We start from the raw sequence: 20482 nt of genomic DNA, 5'->3' as shown, positions 1-20482 counted from the left end.
AGACCCAAATCCTGGGACATAGACCGGTGTTTTTAAGGATGCTATAACTGCCTTTGCTTTCTCTTTTCTGTGAAACAACATCTCATAATATCATTATTAATGCCAAGTTTGGGAAGTGCAATCAAACACTCCCTCCTTTCTCCAGCATAAATCAGACATTGCATAAACCTGGTTGTAAAATGTCAGGTATTCCCAGACTGGTCAGACCCTAAAATAATGTGACCAACACCCACTGTCCCTCTAGGTAGTCAAATGTTAAACATCCTGGTAAGAATGAAGAAAAATGAATAAACTGAATTTTCTAAAATTAATGCACTAAAAAAGTATTTTAACCTATTAACCTAACCTATTGCATCACCTGATGGACGATCCTGATTGGCTCAGTTGGGGGGGTAGCTCACTTTTCACTTGCACGCTTTGCACACGACTCCTACCTACCAAGCGTGTCTCGGACTAACTTCGACCTCCATTTAATGGATGTAAAGATGTTTTCTTCAGTACTATGGAGTCTTTAGGTAAGTTTATTTGAATGCATGCAGTTTTATCTTGCTAGAAACTCATCTTGCAATCAATGACAACTTTCTGAAGAGGTTTTAAAACCAGCTTGGTGTTGGTTTAGTCTCTGAGCAGGTAGGCCTACTTTCGAGTCCTCCACCGCACAGGTAAAATAACCTCGTGCAAAGTCAGGTGATAATGTTTATTGGGGACAAATTCACAACACTTAGTTTTGTTTGAACACAATTAAATATTTCAATTTGGCCCAGTTGCATAAGAGTTAACTAGAAAGGCCTTTTAAATGTATTATTTATTTTTGAGGGGCCTCTAACATCTCAATCTGTTTAGGGAAACATTGGAATAAGTTAGTACACAACGGATGGATACAATTAAAATACATTTAATTACACTAATTTAGTTTGGAAAAGTTTTTGCAATCGATGCGGTTAGATGAGACAGTTAATGCGTAGCTGCTGTTACTTCAATTATCCAGTAGGGGGCGCTACAGCTCAGTGGAAAATTAAAGACTCAGGAAAAGTGTAAAGAATGCAGATTATTAAATATAATACTGAATATCATATTTATAAAGGAAAGGGAATTTAGAAGAGATATAAAAATAAAAACACAATAAGAAATGTAGCATTAAGTATGATGTATGAACACATGCAGATAAGATGTAATTTTACAAAAATAAAGATAACAATATTGTTTAAATAGAAGTTGCTTTAATAACAGTGTAAAATGAGCACTAAAAGGCCGTATTAATGCAAAGTATTTCAAAGTTGAATCATTGCAGAACATTGCACAGATGGAAGGTTAACTTTAGCATTCATTGTAGATACAGTGTTGTAAATAAATAATAAATGAAGGTAGTATTTAATAATGAATCGAGGAATAAATAAAGCTAATGAATTGACAAAATATTTAATACTTTTTTGTTTATTACAATATATTTATTGATTTTTTTTACAATTATGACAGAGTAACAAACAGATAAGCACACTGAACTAGTTTTGTACATGTAGCAACTGAAAGGACAAATAAATAACTGAATAGATAACGTAGAACAAAAAACAAATGAAGTCAGAAGTTGAACATACAACAATGAGATAATAACCATCAGAAGAAAGAGAACAATACATGAAAATACATTAAGAAAGTACAAACAGACAAACAAACAAACAAACAGACAAACAAAAGTCCCTCCCACCCCAGGACAAGGGCCATAATGTAAAGTAAAGTAGGGGTTAATTAAAAGTATTTGGTAGTTTAAACTAATCAGGTATACTAGAAACAATGTCCCTCTTTTGGTAAACACTACTGTCCGCTTGGCAGTCACTGCGCATGCTCATGCTGAAGCGCGCCACTCAATGCGGAAGTGAAATCCGTTCTGGCCATTCATTGTGATTTTTCTTCTAAATAATCGAAATTACATTAAATTAAATGTGTTATTTGATTCAAATATGAGTCAGATAAGTTGCTAATTAACTTTGTGTCTGGTTCTGACTTGTGATTATCATGTTGTTGAGGACTCAGGCTCGTTTTTTGAATCTCTGTGATTTGTATGGATGAATATCGCAATGCATGCTGGGTAAAGTGAGAATACAGACAGTTTAAAGTTCTGCAAAACGCGTAGATTTAACATTTTTATACATGTGTTACAAGGCGACATTTAATTTTCTCTAATCCATTCATTCGTTTTCGTATGAGGTAATTTTTAAAGATTGGAACCATAACCGAGAGTTATCCTTCGTGAAGTGACTTACGGGTCTGAGACTTATCCAACTCATACTTACCTGGCAGGGGAGATACCATGATCATGAAGGTGGTTCACCCAAGGCGAGGCTCAGCCATTGCACTCCGGCTGTCTGACCTTTGCGAATTCCTCAAATGTGGGAATCTCGACTGCATAATTTGTGGTAGTGGGGGACTGCGTTCGCGCTCTCCCCTGATAACACTGTTCAATGAAAAACTGAAGAACCACACAAAAACTACATGGAGTAAACAAGTTGGATGGAGGATGATGACACATGGTACTGGATGGTACATTTCAAAAGTCCTCCATTGTTTACACTACCAGTCAGAAGTTTGGAAACACCTTCTCATTCAAGTGTTTGTATTTATTCTAATTACTTCAAACACTGTAGATTAATACTGAAGACATCACAACTATGAAAGAACATATATGGAATTATTTAATTTTCAAAAAGTGTTAAACAAAGCAGAAAATGTTTTAGATTTTAGATTCTGTAAAGTAGCCCCCTTTTTCCTTCATGCAGGCTTTGCACACTCTTGGTATTCTCTTAGTCTGCTTCATGAAGTGGTCTCCTGGAATGGTTTCTAATTAACATGAGCCTTGTCAAGAGTTCATTTGTAGAATGACTTGCCTTCTTAATGTGTTTGAGACCATCAGTTGTGTTGTTCAGAGGTAGGGTTAGCACACAATGGATAGCTCTATTTGACTACTGTTGTAATCCAGATTATGGTAAAACCAGATTATTTCATAGTTTTGATGTCTTCAGTATTAATCTACAATGTTGGAAATAATTAAAATAAATAAAAACCATTGAATGAGAAGGTGTGTCCAAACTTTGACTGGTAGTGTATATCCGCTGCCCCTACACCCTCCTTCTATTTCTGTGTTACTATAATGTCATATTGCTTTTCAAATTAAGATCCTCAGTGTAAATCAGCACATTAACACAAATGTTAGTAATTATTAGAGGCATAGATGCATGGTTGCCCATGAGAGTGGCACTAAAAGACCCTTTTTAAGATAAGATAATACTTAATTGATTGCTGGGGGGGAAATTCATTTGTTGCACAGACATGAGCACAAATCGACAATAACTCTAAGCAAGTCAAATAAAAATAAATTAATAAAAACAAGAATAAAAATGTAAGGTATATACAAATGTTCCACATGGTTGAAATAGATGTAATAACAGGCAGTAGGCAAATATTATTCCAAATTGACAGTTGACATGGTGAGATTATGGTTTGGTTATGACTGATTGTAAGCAGTATAAATACATAAATATATATGGGTATGTAAAATGACTGGATGAAGATAAAGAGAATAATAGAAAGTACCAATTAATAGTACAATGTGTAGTAGCTATTTGACTTTACAAAAAACAAAACTGCAAAAGTTCCTTCTGCGGCTCTGATTAATCCTTAAATTAATTAACTCACCACCAAACAACTCAGTAGTAGTTAGGAGACATTCCTCGTCCCCTCTGACATGTGTACTCCTAAATTATCTGAAAGGTTGTACACATGAAAAAATGCTGCAGTGAGCTCCATTCTCCTGTAGAGGGTAGAGGAGCTCCACTGAATGATTTCAGTCACAGGGAAAATAAAAATGTCAGGGGTTTGCATCTCTCCATCACAAAGCCATACAATCTAAGTCTCCCATCGGCCCCCGGCGTATTTTTATTATTAGTTACCAAAGACACAAAATACTGAGCCTCCTGTTCAAATGAATATTTCAACATCATGTGAATGAACTTAGAACTGGATGTCTCACTCGGACAGGGATGTGCATGGAGGAATAAGAAAATATAACACACTTTGTTTATGTTTTATTACAGAGGCCATAGATGAGATGTGCAGCAGCCTGGAATGCATGCAGGATCCACCAGGCATGAGCTTGTACAGGGTGATACGTACCACGACTATCAGGAATGTGGACGTGCCGTACTACAAGTGTCTGCGTGGAATTCATATTTTATGAAATAGAAGTTATAAATTCTACAACTAAACTCACATTTAGCTTAATGTCAGAATGTTTCACATGATCAAGCCAACACTTACTTGCTCCTTGTCCCTGATGAATTTCCTGACCCCTTCATTTGGAAGCTGGTGATGTGGGTCACCGGGGTGTTCAGCCACCTCCTCACGGAACTGTAGGCCTTCTGCACCCCCTCACTCTGCTCCGGGGTGAAGTCCTCAGGGTGGTTTTTGAGGGCCTGGTACTGGCTGTACAGTCCCCACATTTTCTCAAAGGTGTGATCCTCGAAGCCCTTCTGCCCGTAGATAAACCGGGTGATGATATAAATAAAGCTTGATTGATTGATGTATAAAACAAAGACATTATTATGAATAATGTTTAGGAAATTGTTTTAAATCAGAAAAATGTATATAAAGAACTAAATTTAAGTGGGATTCGTTATTTTTTTAGTTTATTTTACCTTTAAAATAGATGTAGTGTATGTATGTAGCTAATAAACATATGTTATATATAAATTAGTGATTTTACCAGGATGTTTTATTCCAATCAGTTTCTGTCAGTATTGCTTCTTTATGCTTCATAATTAATTATGGACTTATTATTGTACTATATTAATATTCATGTTGTGTGTTCACCATCTTTCATTGCCTGGTTTGTTAATATGTTTTAAGTTTTAAATTTCATTGTGTCTTTCTCTTCTTTAGTTTTGCATGACAGATTTTATGGAATAATTGGTATTATTGTTTTTATTAGAATTAGAATCAATCAATCAAGCTTATTTATAGAGCACCTTTCATACAGATCAAATGCAATTCAAAGTGTTTTACAGCAATTGCTAAATAAATATAAGAATCTAATATATCATGACTAAACGTAAAGCAGAAATGGATTTAGAAGAGACTACGTAGAGACTAATGCACACAAAGTGCAATAAAATGTATATAAATAAACAAAGGGAAGAAATAAGTAAATAAAAGATTTTTTAAAAAGTCTAATATAAATAAAAGCTCTACTAGTAGCACCTGCAGTAGTATAAATATTAGTGCTATGATTATTTTGTTGTGCTCGTTTGAAGTTTACAGCTTTTTAAGTCCATATTCATTAGATGTATCAGTAACCATTGAGTGAAGGTATTTATCATTTTACACTTAATATTATGTGTTAATTGTGTTTCTCACATAATAGAAAGTATCTGAAAACGTTACCCCATGTTAAAAGTCCCTCTCCTGTTCTTTGTTGTTGAGCTTTATTACATGGTGGGATGAATTACTATTCCAGGCTGTCTTCTCACTCCTAACCGCTAGGGGGCAGCAGCGTGGATGTCAGATGACCGTCTACAGAAAACAAGACAATCCGGAAGTTGTAAATTAGAGAGAGAAGTGAGATATCTGTGTTTGCAGCAGGTTTGCAGGCCTGTCTCTGACGTTATATGAAGATTAGATTAATTCTTTATGTTTAAACATTTAGTTTTAGATGTTTTAACTCCTCGTTGAGCGGCTGGTCATTCAGTGAAGGTAAAATCCTCCTCACAGGGGACTTCCGGGTGGCGTTTTTAATGAAATACAGCAATTCCTGCTCCATTAATAACATTTATTTCTCAACTGCTCTTTTGAATCTACTTATGCAACTACTTATTGAATGTTTAAGGACTTGTTTTTACTTTGTTAGTAGTTTAAAGCGTCAAACGTGAAAAACGAGCTGTATTTCGGTGGATCTGTGCGCTCATTGGATGAGAGCGATCATGTGATCAAGTCGGCCCCCCCTCTCCACCTATACATTCACCGTATTATTCAAAGTTTGATCTAATGTGAGGTTTCATCAGGGTTTATTTATAGATCATTCGGTTTGTGTGTTTCCCGTTTTTCGGACTGTCCCTTAAACGCACCCTCCCCGGTGGGACCCCTGAGTGAGACCGGCAGGTCTGAGGATCAGGTCCCCTCCTCTGACAATATCACAGTATCGCTTCTCGGCCTTTTGGCTAAGATCAAGTGTAGTATCTGTTCTTATCAGTTTAATATCTGATACGTCCCCTACCCGGGGACCATATATTAAATTGATTTTTGGAACTGGGAGATGGAATAGGGGCTTGCTCCGTCCACTCCACGCATCGACCTGGTATTGCAGTACTTCCAGGAACGGTGCACCCCCCTCTACATGTCAATGAAAACAATCTATAAGATAAGATTAGAGCTGTGTCTCAGGTCAGTTACTCTCAAAGTGGGGTCTGCGCATCATAGCGTGGGGGTCCGTGAAATAATTTGAATACATTTCTAATAAATGATAAAATTGTGCTGTGTCATTACAAACAGCATACACCTTTGTTCTGATACCATTTGGTGGCTGAAGGGATATGTGAGTCTTGCTACTGTTAATTTTCTGAAAGTGTTTAAGATCAATTACTTGAAAAGTATAAATGCTGTCATGTTGAGTCCACAAGGAATGAAATGACCCTCTGTTTTAAAGGATACAAGTGGGATTTACATGAGTCAAATTGAAGTGTTCTCTGTTTATCACTATGGTACAGGTCTGAAGGAAGTTTTACAATACAAATAGTTCCAAGGGCAACTAAGAGTGCAAATGGTAGTAAGCATGTGCTTAATCTATGTTACAATTATGAGGGGGTCCTTGGAAAATGTTCTCACCTGTAAGGGGTCCCTGGCTCCAAAAAGTTTGAGAACCAAGCGGCACTGCGTCCACGCTCTCCCCTGTCATTATGTGAAAAAATAAAGATCAATCCACTCCTAAGTATCTTTGAGGACTATATTTTGTCTTTGAAATAAACTTGAAAAAGTATGCTGACATAATTAATATCATGACTGCAATACAAAATCTTTTGACATGACAGTTTTGCCTAATTTGCAACCCCTGCTTAGGTTCAGGTTCAGGTTCAGGTTCAGGTTACTTTATTTGTACCCGTAGGTAAACTTGTTTTGCAGCCAGTGAGATGTTAGGTCGATACAAAATTACAAGATAGACTTCAGACAGAACAAACTACTTAATGTGCAAAACATACAAAAATATCCTAAAACCAATCTTAACACTAAAAATGGTAAAATGAATAGACATGATAAAATGATAAAAGTGCGAAAGGTTCCATTTAAAATGCATATCAGAGAACAGTCAACCAATAAAAATGATAGAGTCACATGAATAATTAAGACAATCTGGGCTCGAGTCATAAAATTGGGGGCTGACTGTGTGAGGAAATAAAAGCTATTGCTTGTTCAGCTCAGTGATAGCAGCAGGAACAAAGCTTTTCTTGTGATGCTATGTCCTCCACCTTGGGACTAAAAACCGTCGTCCAGCGTGTAGAAGCTGGAAATCACTGTGCAGAGGGTGTGAGGCACTATTTAAAGTAAAGGTGGCTATCTGCTGTAACTGATTAGTGTACAGAGATGCTGTGGATGCCTGTGGCTCACCAATTAACTTGCCTGACCATTTAACTATCTGGTTTAAAGAGTTCCTTTCCTTCAGAGAGATTTGGCCAAACCATGAGACTAGCATGGTTAGTTACACTTACAGTATTTCTCAATTACTAAAACACATTTCCTGACATCCACCATGTTTTTCTTAACACTATAAGCACAAAACCCAATTTTCAAACTACATTCATCAAACCTCTTGCACTTCCTGCAACACCAAACTATATAGTCAGATCATACCCCGAGTCAATCACAATTAAAACAATACTGAGCAGTCATTACACAATACATCAAAACACTGAAAACACAATGCTCAGGACATGAAGCTGTAGAAATCGTGTGTATTGTTCACAGGAGGATAAATGAATTTAGCTCCTGTATCCAGTAAAAATAAAGTAAACACAAATATAAATGAGAAGCACTTTACAGTGTAATCCACAAAATCAAACTGAAGTGCTTACAGTGCTCACAGTGCTCACAGTGCTCACAGTGCTTACAGTGCTTACAGTGCTCACAGTGCTTACAGTGCTTACAGTGCTTACAGTGCTCACAGTGCTTACAGTGCTCACAGTGCTCACAGTGCTTACAGTGCTTACAGTGCTCACAGTGCTCACAGTGCTTACAGTGCTCACAGTGCTCACAGTGCTTACAGTGCTTACAGTGCTTACAGTGCTTACAGTGCTCACAGTGCTCACAGTGCTTACAGTACTCACAGTGCTTACAGTGCTCACAGTGCTCACAGTGCTTACAGTGCTTACAGTGCTCACAGTGCTTACAGTGCTTACAGTACTCACAGTGCTCACAGTGCTCACAGTGCTTACAGTGCTTACAGTGCTCACAGTGCTTACAGTGCTTACAGTGCTTACAGTGCTCACAGTGCTTACAGTGCTTACAGTGCTCACAGTGCTTACAGTGCTTACAGTGCTCACAGTGCTTACAGTGCTCACAGTGCTTACAGTGCTTACAGTGCTCACAGTGCTCACAGTGCTTACTGTGCTTACAGTGCTTACAGTGCTTACAGTGCTTACAGCCACCAGTGTGATCAGTTTTGAGTGGTTGTGTTTAAGCTGTGACACCTGTGCTTCAAATTTGCTTACCATCATGCAACACAAGTGCATCACAGTGCAATATGTGTTGTAGTGAGTGAGAATGTGTTTGTTGTGTCTAACAGGTGAAAACTGCTCATGGTTTCATCAAAAGAGTGACTGAGTCAATACATGGGTTCAGGCTGCTGAGGAATCTGGTTCAGATAAAAGGGTTTAGTGTTTTAGCAACTGAGAAATACTGTAAGGTCAAGATTAACTTACTTTACCAGACAGTCTTAGTCTTCAGTGATGAGTGATGACAAAGAGATGTTTTTGCTTTGATGCATCTTTCATCTTTAAACCTGACTAACTTGTAACCATGCCCATTCCTGTCACGTCTCTGAGTTTTGTCCTTCATGTTTCTTGTTTCCTGTTTTATTTTCAAGCCAACTTTTGTCTCTCGTTGCAGATTACCTTCTGTCTCCTGTGCTCTCGTGTCTGTGATTGCCCTGATGAGTCTCACCTATGTCTTCAGTGTATGTAATCCCTGTGTTACCTCCCTCCTGTGCCAATTTAGTGTTTGACCAGTTCTCCAGTGTTTAGACTCGGCCTGTGCTCCCTTCTCTGGTTACCTCTGCCTGTTCTTGTCGGACTACCTGAGCATCAACCTGGCTTTCTGAATAAACAGACTTTGAACTCTGGATCTGTGTGAGTCTCATTCCTCCACATATCGACTTAATTTTGTTTTCATTTACAAGAAAAACACCTCTTCCCTTAATTGTTAAAATTGATCCTCTTTATATAATGTGAATTTTTCTTAAATGAACAGATTTTTGAAAAAAGTGGGTGAAAAGAAGTTCGTAGATAATCTACAGGACAAAGAAAAGGTCTGGTGTGGCTGTTTGGCCAGGATGATCAATGATGTGTGTTGAGGCAATAAGGGTGAGGCTCAGTAACCAAACAGCATCATGGATGTTAAGAAGCACGAGTTTCAGTGTTGGAGCTGGAGGAGGGAGGAGAGCATGTTACAGTGGTGCCAGAAAAGAGGCTAACAAGCCTGATTAAGTAATTCTGGAAAGATAGATGGACAAAAACTTTGAGAAAATATTTTAAGGAATTCTCGAAGGATCAAAATATTAAAATAAAAGCTGCAAATAAATCAATCAGACTTTAGTGCTGTACATAGAAATAAAAGGAACAAATTAAAAATATGCACGGTTAAGAATATGATATATAAAATAAAGTATAAATAAATAAATAAATAAAAAAAATAAGTTACTGAAGAATGCCTTCATGATATCTTAATAAGGAAACAAAGGAGGAAAAATAAGAAGTTAAATCCAACACAGGAAATAAAGCTCACCAAAATAGAAACAAATATAATAATAAAAAAAAAATATTAAACAAGTAAGATGGTCCACTAAAAGCAAATTCAGCAAAATTAAACAATAAATATATAAATTCTGAGAAGTGATTGTAAAAAATATTAGATGATAAGATCTAATTAATATCTAAAAAAATAATGAAACAATCCACAATAAATTAATTAATTAATTAATACAAATAAAAAGTATACTGAATAAATAATATATATTCATATATATCTATAATGATTAAAAATAAGACAGTTTATACTTAAAAATTGAGAACAATTCTAAAAAAGACTCAGTTAAAAACAAGACTAAATAATGTTTCTGTGCAGCCCTCAGATCTTCAGGCTATTTAAACTTATGGGACACAGAAAAACTACTTGAGTCAATAAATAAATACAAAATCTAAATTCCTTTAAAAGGTTAGTAAGTTATCCTGTTGAGTTAGCATGATAATCGTGCAGCAGCATGAAATATGTGAAGTGTATTTAAGTGCAAGGTCTCAGCTGTGCATGTGTGAAACTGACCTGATTAGTGAGAACACATTACTGAGCTAATTTTTCACAATTCAATAAAGAGACATGACACGGGGACGTTCCATTGGGAAGGTGTGCTGTGTTCTCAGACATACCTTTTACTGTTTGTACAACCAGAAAATGCTGTTAGGCGAAACAGGTTTGCCCTCCAGGAAAAGGGAGGAGTGTGACCAAGGTAACAAACACCACTTTCATTACAACGCTGTCTCCGGCAGCAGCAGCAGCTCTACACCTGTGAGGCTGTAGCTCATGAGAGTTGTTGGATTACATGAGGAAGGAAAGAAAGTTCTCACACACAGACTTTTAAAGGACAGAATATGGACGATGGAAAGTCACAGGATGGAGAGGAGCCGAAGAGCCCAGAAGAGGAAGAGGATAGTTTTGATTGGCTTCTTGGGAGAGACAGCCCAGAGATTGAACATGCACCTATGGATACCAACTTCTTAATGACCAAGTAAGAAGGCCATGTGCTTGATTTCCTTACCTTACCTGTATTCAATGACTGACAGAAATCAGTGTGGCATGAAAGATGCTGTAAGAAGTAAACCTTGGATTAATAAAGAGTATCAGGTGACATGGAGCTGCTTTCAGGTAATCAAGCGTCAGTCTGTTGAAACCCTCATTTGTTCTGAAGCTGGATCATTTTCACAAGAAGCTCATGTTACGATTGTCTCTGCACACTGTCCTTTATGTGTTAGTGTTTAAATATTAATGACCACATGATGCTAAGTGTTAAACTTGTTACAGTATAACACATGAAGCTCTATTTAGAGTATTGATTATATGATTTTCAACTTTTCAGTGAATATACAAACACAGATGGCACTGCCAGTAAAGTGTTCACCAGGGAGAGGGTCTTTGAAGCAGCATCACAGAGGGAAGCTTCTCAACTCAGCGGCCTGCTGGACTACCTGAGAGACAACAACCAGCAGCTCACGAGTCCAGAGTTCACAGGTACGTTAAAAAGAAGCAGTTTATTATAAGGCCATGATTTCCTGTTTTTATATTTGCTCATGATAGTTTGAATGAGTACGGCCATGCTTCCCTTTTAAATGTTCCTCATGTGTCTCATGTAAGCTTTCTGTTTCATGACCCTAAACTCTGAACTCTCTGAACCCCCTGGACATTAAAACAGCAACTCTCTGGGTGTTTTAAAATATGTACACTAAGGACATAACTTTTTAACTCAGAGTAATTTCCTTTTAGTAATAACAATAATGATAATAATTAATACGACTTATATAGCGCTTTTCTAGGTACTCAAAGATGCTTATTTGAAGAGCGAAAAAGGACTAAAAATCTGCTTTCCAAATTCTTATTTTATAATATTTTACTATTTCAAATTTTATTGGTTTCCTTGTATCTTATTGATTTAATTGATTTAATTAAATTAAATTAAATTAAATTAAATTAAATTAAATTTAATTAAATTTAATTTAATTTAATTTAATTTAATGTAATTTAATTTAATTTAATTTAATTTAATTTAATTTATTTTATTTTATTTTGTTTTACTTCATTGATTTATTTTATTTTATTTTATTTTATTTTTTATTTTATTTTTATTTTGTTTTATCGATTACATTAAATTAAATTTATTTTATTGTAATTTTTTTTATTTAATTTGAAGTATTTCATATTACTTACCCCTGTCTTCTTATAGCCTTATATGATTATACCTTTTGCTGCTATTTTCTGTCTCTCTGTTCTCTATTGAAGCACTTTGGGCTGCATGATTGAATGTATGAAAGATGCCATATAAATATAAATGAGTTGATTTTGTGCAGGGTAATTAATTCTGGTAATGCAAAGCTTCAAAGCAAGACTGTATTCTTAGTCTTGTTTAGAAAAGGTATCATGAACAGCTGATCAGACTGAATCAATGAATCTCCCTCTAGACGTTAATCTCAAACTTGTTTATTAATTTAAGAGGAATCAGAAAAGCTACACACAAAATGTGAAATGTGTTATTGGAAATGTGACGTTTTAATTTGTCTCGATCTTTCAGATGAAATAAACGGGAAAACTGCGCTCCTGAAAGCTTTGCTGAATGTAAAGGATGGAAAGAACGACACCATCGAAGTCCTCGTCGATATAGCAGAGAAAACAGGAGATCTGGAGGATTTGATCAATGCGTCTTATCAAGATCCCTGTTACAAAGGTAGGTGAAGCTGAACTGAAGCAGGATCTTAAATGTGCAGCGTGTAGAGCTCTGTGAAACATTCAGGGTCAAACTATTAAACCTGGATCTTCAGAGGAGCTGCATGTAGGATTTAGTGGAAAGCAAATTGTTCTAATTCAACACCCAGGACGTCTGTTCTCATGCTCCTGTAAACACAAACAAACTCTGACACGTCCGGTACGCTGAGCGCTGATAGTGTTCCCCATTCATTCATTTATTGGTTGGTCTCACACGTGAGGCCGGTTATGTGAAGACCGGTTGTGTAACAGTGTACATGTACAGTGACAGGTTGAGACAAGACCCTTCTCACACTGTGGGGATTCGGTTTCACATAATCACCCTATCATTATACATTAACCTGCTTATTACCCAGTCACTGAGTGAAGTTAACAACAAGTTGAGACTAAGTATTGATTAATAAAACAGTCACTCAGAATCAAGGGTTGGTAACACTTAGAAATCTCCTTAGAATATTATGTTGAATTCTACAAAGTGATCCCCTTGAATCTTACTCACTGCTTCTTTAAAGTGTAGGCAGCAAAAACTAATGTTCTTCTTCATCTGTCTTCAAAACTCATCCCAGGTCAGACCGCTCTGCACGTCGCCATCGAGAGGAGAAGCTTCGACCACGTGAAACTGCTGGTGGAGAAAGGAGCTGACGTTCAGGCCAAAGCCAACGGGAACTTCTTCCAGAGAAAAACAGGACTGGGCTTTTATTTTGGTGGGTCACTACTTCCTAAATCTTACAATCTTCCTCTTCCATCTCAGATTTGATGGTTCCACCTCACCCTTTTACTTCCTTGTGTGTTTCCTAAAGGTGAGCTTCCTCTGTCGCTGGCCGCCTGCACCAACCAGCCCGATGTGGTGTCCTTCCTCATGGAGAATTCTCACAGGAGAGCAGACCTGACTGACCGAGACTCCCAGGGAAACACCGTCCTGCACACGCTGGTGGTCATTGTAGAAAACACAGAGGAAAGCACGGAGATGGTTTCACTGATGTACGACCACATTCTCATCACGCACTGCAAACTGGAGAAGAAAAGTGACATCCAGCTGGAGGAGATTGAAAATGATAAAGGGTTTACTCCTCTGAAGTTGGCTGCAAAGCTTGGAAAGAAAGGGGTGGGTCTGTTGTCCTCTTTTGATCTTTGTATTTTCATTTACACTTTGAAAGCACTCAAGATAACTCTCCTCTTTTATTGTGCAGCTATTCGAGCACATGCTACACCGAGAGTTTATAGATGAGGAGATGAGGCCGCTGTCCAGGAAGCTGACAGAGTGGGTCTATGGACCTGTTCACTCCTCGCTGTATGACATGACTTCCATTGAAACAGATGAAGACAAGTCTGTGCTGGAGATAGTCGTCTTTGGGAGTGATGTTCCGGTGAGAAATATCTATTCTGACCTTCTTTTGTGAATGATCTGTGCATGAAGATTTGAGTGATAGTTACCTTTCCCCTTTGCCTTTTCAACATGCAGTATGTAAGAGCAGCATGTGAGTGAATGTGGCCTTTAATGCACTTCAAACCTCGTTCAGTAATTATATTTGGACAGTCTGTCTTTCATTTCATAGTACAGCTGAAGAGAGACAGAACACATGAGGAGTAGAGAGCAGGGTCAGCCTGGTTTGACTCCAGTCCTTGATCCTTTGCTGCAGGTCTTACAGTCTAGACAAACTGCAGGCGTCTCTTTGCGAGTCTTTTCAGTCAAGCCAGGCCTTCTAAAGGTCCACTTGCTTATTGGTATACCACTGTTTTCTTTACATATATGATTACAACCCAGTGAAGGAGTCACCCTTGGCCACACGTTCTGGTCATGTCGATCTTCGGCTCACTTTCAGTAATTGCTGGTGAAGCCATGAACTCTAACCCTCTGACTGCAGTTTTTGGAGTGGTGGAGGGAGATGGAAATGTGTTTCAGTCATACAGAAATGCAACTGCTTTTGCATCACCTGCTGTCTCATCCTGTAACTGGAAGAGTAAGACCCCCTCTGCCTTTTCTCAGTGGATTCATGATCTGATCATGTTCCTAAAGTTAGAGAAACTGAGGTACTGCTTACACGGTACAATTTCTTACACATGTCCAAAGCTTAATGCTACCTTATTAAGGGGTTTGGCTATCTCTTTATTTATATGCTGCACCATAAACAGTCAGAGATTGTAAAATATGCCACAATAACTCAACTGAGTATCATGTTGCTAGGTGTTCCTAGAGTGCTTTGCATAGAGGAGTGGATGGTTGCTTTAGGGCCTACACACACTGAATGCCTCTGTTCAGCCCTATCATTCTGCCTGCACATCCGTGCCCTAACTGCTGCAGAGAGGACTATAGCCTCGCTCTATAAATGTGTCTCTGTTTGCTCTGAGGATGTCAAAATTAGATTTGCACATTAGCTAAAATAAAACAAATACACTTGCTAGATAGTTTGCACAACAGTCTGCAGATTAAACTGTGTAGGAAGTTACATTTTCTCCACACTTCTTTTGGTAAGAATGTTAAAATTGCAGAATATTTTTGACAGCAGTGCATCGCTTTATTGGTTGTGTTAGTCTCTGCTATGATACAAGTAGCAAGAGAAAGAAAAAAGGTTGGGAACCACAGCTTCAAAGCATGGGTACCTGTGATTGTCAGGTTGCAGCAATGAGTATCCTCTCTCTTGTGCAGATGTGGTCGCTCATGGCTCCAAAAGTCCACGGTGGTGCCTGACAAACTTGAAGCTTAGAGCGTATCAGTGATAACTAAGGGAGGAGTATATCAGAAACAGGACAGGTGTCAGAAGTTTACTATCTAACTTGTGGTACTTGTCTGTGAACATCACCTCAGAATCGACCTGAGATGCTGCAGATCGAGCCTCTTCGCAGTCTCCTTCAGGACAAGTGGGACAGGTTTGCCTCCAAGTTATTCTTGATGAACTTCCTGATGTATCTGCTGTACCTGCTCATCTTAACTGCTGTGGCGTTCTACAGGAAGAAAGGACAGGTAACGCTCAAAACACACCACCATCCTTTGTTTTAACAACTTCATCAAAGTAAGGATTTAACACCTTTTCACCTGCAGCCTCCTTTTCCTGTTCAAAACCTCCCGCTGGATCACCTCAGATGTTTCGGTGAAGTCGTCAGTGTCGTGGGAGCGTTGTGGATTTTCTTCAAAGCGGTGAGGCAGTGACACCTTTTCTAACATGTAAAAAAAAAAGGATCTAAATTCACCTCAAAGTGACTCCTTGTGTCTGTGTCCTCAGCTGGCATCTTTCAAGAGGAAGCCCCCGAGGTTCAAGGCTCTGTACATGGATGGATTCAGTGACATTCTCTTGTACGTCTCACCGTGAGATCTTTATAACTTTAACGTCTTCTGAAAGATGTTTTTATGCTGATCACCATTTCCTCCTGTTCAGCTTCCTGCAGGCGTCGCTCCTTCTGATCTGCACGGTTTTGTACTTTTGTGGGAAGAAAGAATACGTGGGGATCCTCGTGATGTCGCTGGCTCTCGCCTGGATCAACGTTCTTCACTACCTGAGAGGCTCAAAGCAGATGGGGATGTACAGTGTCATGATGCAGAGAGTAAGACTTCAGCTTCAGTAAGAAAGTGTTTAAAGGAGTTACCTGGGAAGAAATAAGTTGTAAATGTAACGTCTGTCTCGTTTCAGATGATCCTGGTGGACCTGTTCCACTTTTTATGCGTGTATAGTGTCATGCTGTTAGGATTCTCAGCTGGTAAGACTTCCCTGAACTCAGGACACTCTCCGATGTTCTCCAAAGGAACGACTTCTGATTTTTGATCTTCTCCCTCACAGCTATCGTCGCTCTCCATGAGGAAACTCCTCGCATGGTTAAGAAGCTGATCAACGGTACGATGGTATTAGTGAAGGGGAAGCCACGCTGCAAGAAACCGTGTTACAACAACATCCGATTCACCATACTGGAGATGTTCAAGTTCACCATCGGCATGGGCGACCTGGGGTTCACAGACCGCGTGGAGTACAAGGAGGTTTTCTACATCCTGCTCATCCTGTACATCGTTCTCACCTACATCCTGCTGCTCAACATGCTGATCGCTCTGATGGGCAGCACGGTGGAGAGGACCTCCAAGGAGAGTGAAAACATCTGGAACCTGCAGGTGAGAAGCTGTCAGTACTATGAAAACAGTTTATCTAATGCAAGAAATTAGGTTTACACTTTTCATTTTAGTCTCAGAAATGAAAACACACACATTTGGCTGAACCGTGTGTCTCTTAGAGGTGTGCATACAAAATAAAACTCCTGACTTGCTCTTTAATACGTCGTTCTGTTATCCTCAGAGAGCCGTCACGATCTTGGACATCGAGAGGACTCTGCCGAGGTGCTTCACCAACAAGCTTTACTCCGGGGTTTCAAAGATGGTGTGTTTGGGGGGCGATGAGGATAAAAGCCGGAAATTTTTCAGGTAAACATCTTTTTATCATTTATACCTAAAAGTTAATATAAACTGACTCATCACAGGTAAATGAGTTTGCTTTAGACTCAAGACTCAAACCAGAGGTCTTACTAAAGAGTCAAACCCTCTCCTGTGACATTCATCACTATTTTTGAGAGCTTGAGGAGAGTTTCATGGATTGTTGTTAAACAGACTTGACTCCAAATCCCTTATCTTAGTCCTCAACAAGAATTTGAAGTCCAATCCAATCCACTTTATTTATACAGCACATTTTAAAAAACAATCAAGTTTAGCAAAGTGCTGCACAGTGAGGTAAAATAAGTGAAAACACACAGAACATAAAACACTGTCAGAAAATACAACTGAATAAAATAAAAGAATCACAATAAAACACATAAAAAATAGTTTAAAAAAACTCACAAAAACTGAAAAAAGTTGGACTTAGTTCAGCTCTGTGTTGGAGCTAGATGTGTTGTTGATTTGGGAACCAAAAAAGACCCTAAGAGTCTGGTCCATGCTTTAGTTTCCAGAAGGTTTGATTACTGTTATGGTGAAGACGGTGAAACTTCAGCTCATTCAGAATGTGGAGCACGTCACCCTGGTTTTAAAGTCTTCAAGTTAACCACAGAATAGATTTTAAAGTGTTAAGCTTGCAAAATATTTCTGGTATGGGTGATATTTATAAACATGCTGAGTCAGAGTCCTGGATGAACACGGTGAAGCAGCTTTGAACTCATCTGGCTCGTGAAGCATATTGAGTTGCTTCTGTGTTTGAAATATGCTTTATAAATTTACATGCCTCCTGGTCTTGAGGAGCTTAATCATATTGAAGCCAAAGGGACATTCCCTCATCAGTTGTCAGGATGTTTGAAGCCTGAAAATGTGACTGAAGTTGTTTCCTGTGACATTAAGAGGATCGTTCCCCATTACTGAGGATCCTAACCTGACCTCTGTGAACTAGACCCAGACTGTCACCTCTGTCCTATCAGTTTATACACTGGGCACCATGCAGGTCTGTAGGACGTGTTCTCCTGGCTTCTGCACAGCACCAGATTCATCCATCACTCTGCCAAACAGTGAAATATGATCGATCACTCCAGTGATCAGAGCTGATATGAGTGAGAGGAGCTTTCACTAGCAAGGACCACACCACACAAGGATATATGTAGAAGGGGATAAGGAAAAAGCTGAAGTGGTGTAGAGAAAGGTGGGAGGGAGGGTGGATTGAAGAACCACAGATAAAGTAAGCTTGTCAGGTGATTGAGGTGTGGTTTAGGCGTGGTCCTGCTCCCAAATTTAAGTTAAAGGCTCTGTGAGGAGTTTTGAACTGGCTGAGAAACAGGCTGAAAATGATACTGATGCCTCTTTATGACCTTCAATAGCAAACAAGTCCATCAGCAGCAACACTGACACCTTCTCTGTTGTCATTTTTAATGCCTGAAACCGCCCTGAGGGGGTTGGTGTCAGACCAGATGATGGACATCTCTCTTCAGAAACAGCCTTTATTCGACTGTTTTCATGGAAAATAATCACATTGCCTGATAAAGTTGACTGTTAAAAGACAACAGGATGAGGTTTTTGTTGAAAACACTACTTTTGCATGTATAGGACAAGAGATAAGAGGTATCACTTTGTCCACAAGGGGGCGCCAGAACCGATATAAAACAAAAGTTCCTCACAGCAGCTATCACACCTTAACTTCATTTGTTGTAAGCTGTTCATCCTCTGAAACACTCCTCACAGAGAAACCTTATGAGGCTTTTTATGTTTCTACAAACCTGCACACACACTGACATCTGGTGGACTTTTAAAACCTATAGCAGCCCTTATAAAGACTGTCTGAAGCAGCAGCACCACGCCCTGCTGATATTCAAAGCTTTGATGATTTCTAAAAAGCTGACGCATCATAAACAGAACTATCTGCATAATTTTATTCTGATGTGCTCCATTTATATTTCATATTTCAGTGCAATATGTTGAAATTAAATAACCTTACATTGTCACAAAGCCCTGATACAAGTATTTGGTATTTTCTTCAGACATAAAAAATCAGTGACTCATTTTTGGTGTGGTTGTTTGAGGACCTTTTGGGGATCAGATCTTTCTGCTGCATGACTGATATTTGTGAGAGGACTCAAAGACTGATAGGCCTGTTTGATAAATAAGCTGATTACTAATGTGCATCACTTAGACTGTAAAACTTTCAATACCATTAAGCTGATTGAAGCGCTTGTTGAAGCCCTGCAGATGTTCCAAGCTTTAGATATCACTTACCTTGTGCCGTCTCCTCTTTGATGCACATTCTGACTCTTTGTTTTGAAACCGAGTCGTTCACTCAAGTAATACAAGCATAGGAGCTTTGATAACATCCACACATCTCTACACGAAGCACCTCTCATACATGTAATGTGCTGCTGCTGCTTCAAGAGGTAGATTTGGACTGTGCAGGAAACTTAAATTACATAAATCCTCTGCTTGTTACTTTTCTGATAACTGGATTTGATGCTGTAGAGTGTTAAATAGAATTTATGCATCTTATCCATCTTAAAATATCACACATTACCTTTCCAGATGGACAATCCTGCAACTAAGGGAGCTTAAAGGAGCATTTGCACACTTGGTTTTAAGTTATAGACAGCAGATTATCCAAAGCAGATTTTTGATATAAGGGGAACCAGCCTCCAAATCCTTAAATGTTGTTCCTCTGAATGAAGATGAAATCATGTCTACGTTTCACTCAAGAAGTCTTCTTCAAACTCAGGGTGGAGGAAATGAACTGGAAACAGTGGAAGTCAGATCTCGGTGTTATCCGGGAGGAGGATCCTGGAGAGGAGATGATGAAGTCTGTGCCCAACAAAGAGCCTCTGAGTACGACAACACCACCACCACACACACACACTTATTTCTGCGTATTGCAATGAAAATGTCACTAATAAGAGTTTCCACTTCTTGTTCTTCTTCCAGGGAAACGTTGGAAACTGAATCCACTGCTGCAGAGGATTCGTGCAAGACGGCAACCATCACCTCTTTCCAGTATTCCCTAAATCCCTGCGACATCGAGGTGTTTGGTTCCAACATTAAGATTCAGATTTTAATTGGAGACACTTTTTGTACTCAAACACTTTGAAACATGATGAATGTAGTGATTCATCTCCCTTATTATTTAACATAAGTCTTAAATCTGTCCGGGTTTGTAAAGAAGCTCATGCCTGTAAATTATATTTTGTAACAAAGTGGTGAATTGATTTCTAAATGATCTAGAACAGTGTATTTTGTAAATTTGCTGCACATGTACATATAAAAAAAGAC

General features: G+C 38.6%; 1 protein-coding gene, 1 long non-coding RNA gene and 2 other non-coding genes across 5 annotated transcripts; all 4 read left to right on the top strand.

Moving 5' to 3' along the window:
• Window positions 1-401: 401 nt before the first annotated feature.
• Window positions 402-9378, top strand: LOC117825841. Of its 2 annotated transcripts, XR_004633913.1 has the most exons (4): window positions 402-515; window positions 4089-4503; window positions 5533-5590; window positions 9145-9378. It is a non-coding gene; the product is annotated as an uncharacterized LOC117825841 (long non-coding RNA). The 2 variants fall into 2 exon arrangements; XR_004633914.1 differs by lacking the exon at window positions 5533-5590.
• Window positions 2284-2446, top strand: LOC117826000. Its single transcript, XR_004633960.1, has one exon. It is a non-coding gene; the product is annotated as a U1 spliceosomal RNA (small nuclear RNA).
• Window positions 6187-6377, top strand: LOC117826001. The gene has a single exon (XR_004633961.1). It is a non-coding gene; the product is annotated as a U2 spliceosomal RNA (small nuclear RNA).
• Window positions 9379-10721: 1343 nt separating the features above from the next.
• Window positions 10722-20482, top strand: LOC117825837 (transient receptor potential cation channel subfamily V member 1-like). The gene is made up of 15 exons (XM_034701801.1): window positions 10722-11035; window positions 11384-11535; window positions 12590-12742; window positions 13347-13484; window positions 13581-13885; window positions 13971-14147; window positions 15587-15742; window positions 15821-15916; window positions 16002-16072; window positions 16155-16320; window positions 16407-16473; window positions 16554-16876; window positions 17058-17182; window positions 19935-20041; window positions 20138-20482. The coding sequence occupies exons 1-15, from the start codon at window positions 10899-10901 to the stop codon at window positions 20215-20217; spliced, it is 2253 nt and encodes a 750-aa protein (XP_034557692.1). The 5' UTR covers window positions 10722-10898; the 3' UTR covers window positions 20218-20482.

Source organism: Notolabrus celidotus, chromosome 14 (assembly GCF_009762535.1).
Source record: "Notolabrus celidotus isolate fNotCel1 chromosome 14, fNotCel1.pri, whole genome shotgun sequence".
NCBI lineage: Eukaryota > Metazoa > Chordata > Actinopteri > Labriformes > Labridae > Notolabrus > Notolabrus celidotus.
The sequence above is the reverse complement of the archived record's forward strand: the minus strand, read 5'-3'. Positions and strand labels throughout refer to the sequence as shown.

Bases quoted from the DNA above. Each gene is read 5' to 3' on its own strand.
- LOC117825837 (XM_034701801.1), top strand. From the start codon at position 10,899: ATGGACGATGGAAAGTCACAGGATGGAGAGGAGCCGAAGAGCCCAGAA. The intron at 12,743-13,346 runs GTAGGTGAAGCT...AACTCATCCCAG, and splicing joins TCAAGATCCCTGTTACAAAG to GTCAGACCGCTCTGCACGTC. The intron at 16,474-16,553 runs GTAAGACTTCCC...TCTCCCTCACAG, and splicing joins GCTGTTAGGATTCTCAGCTG to CTATCGTCGCTCTCCATGAG.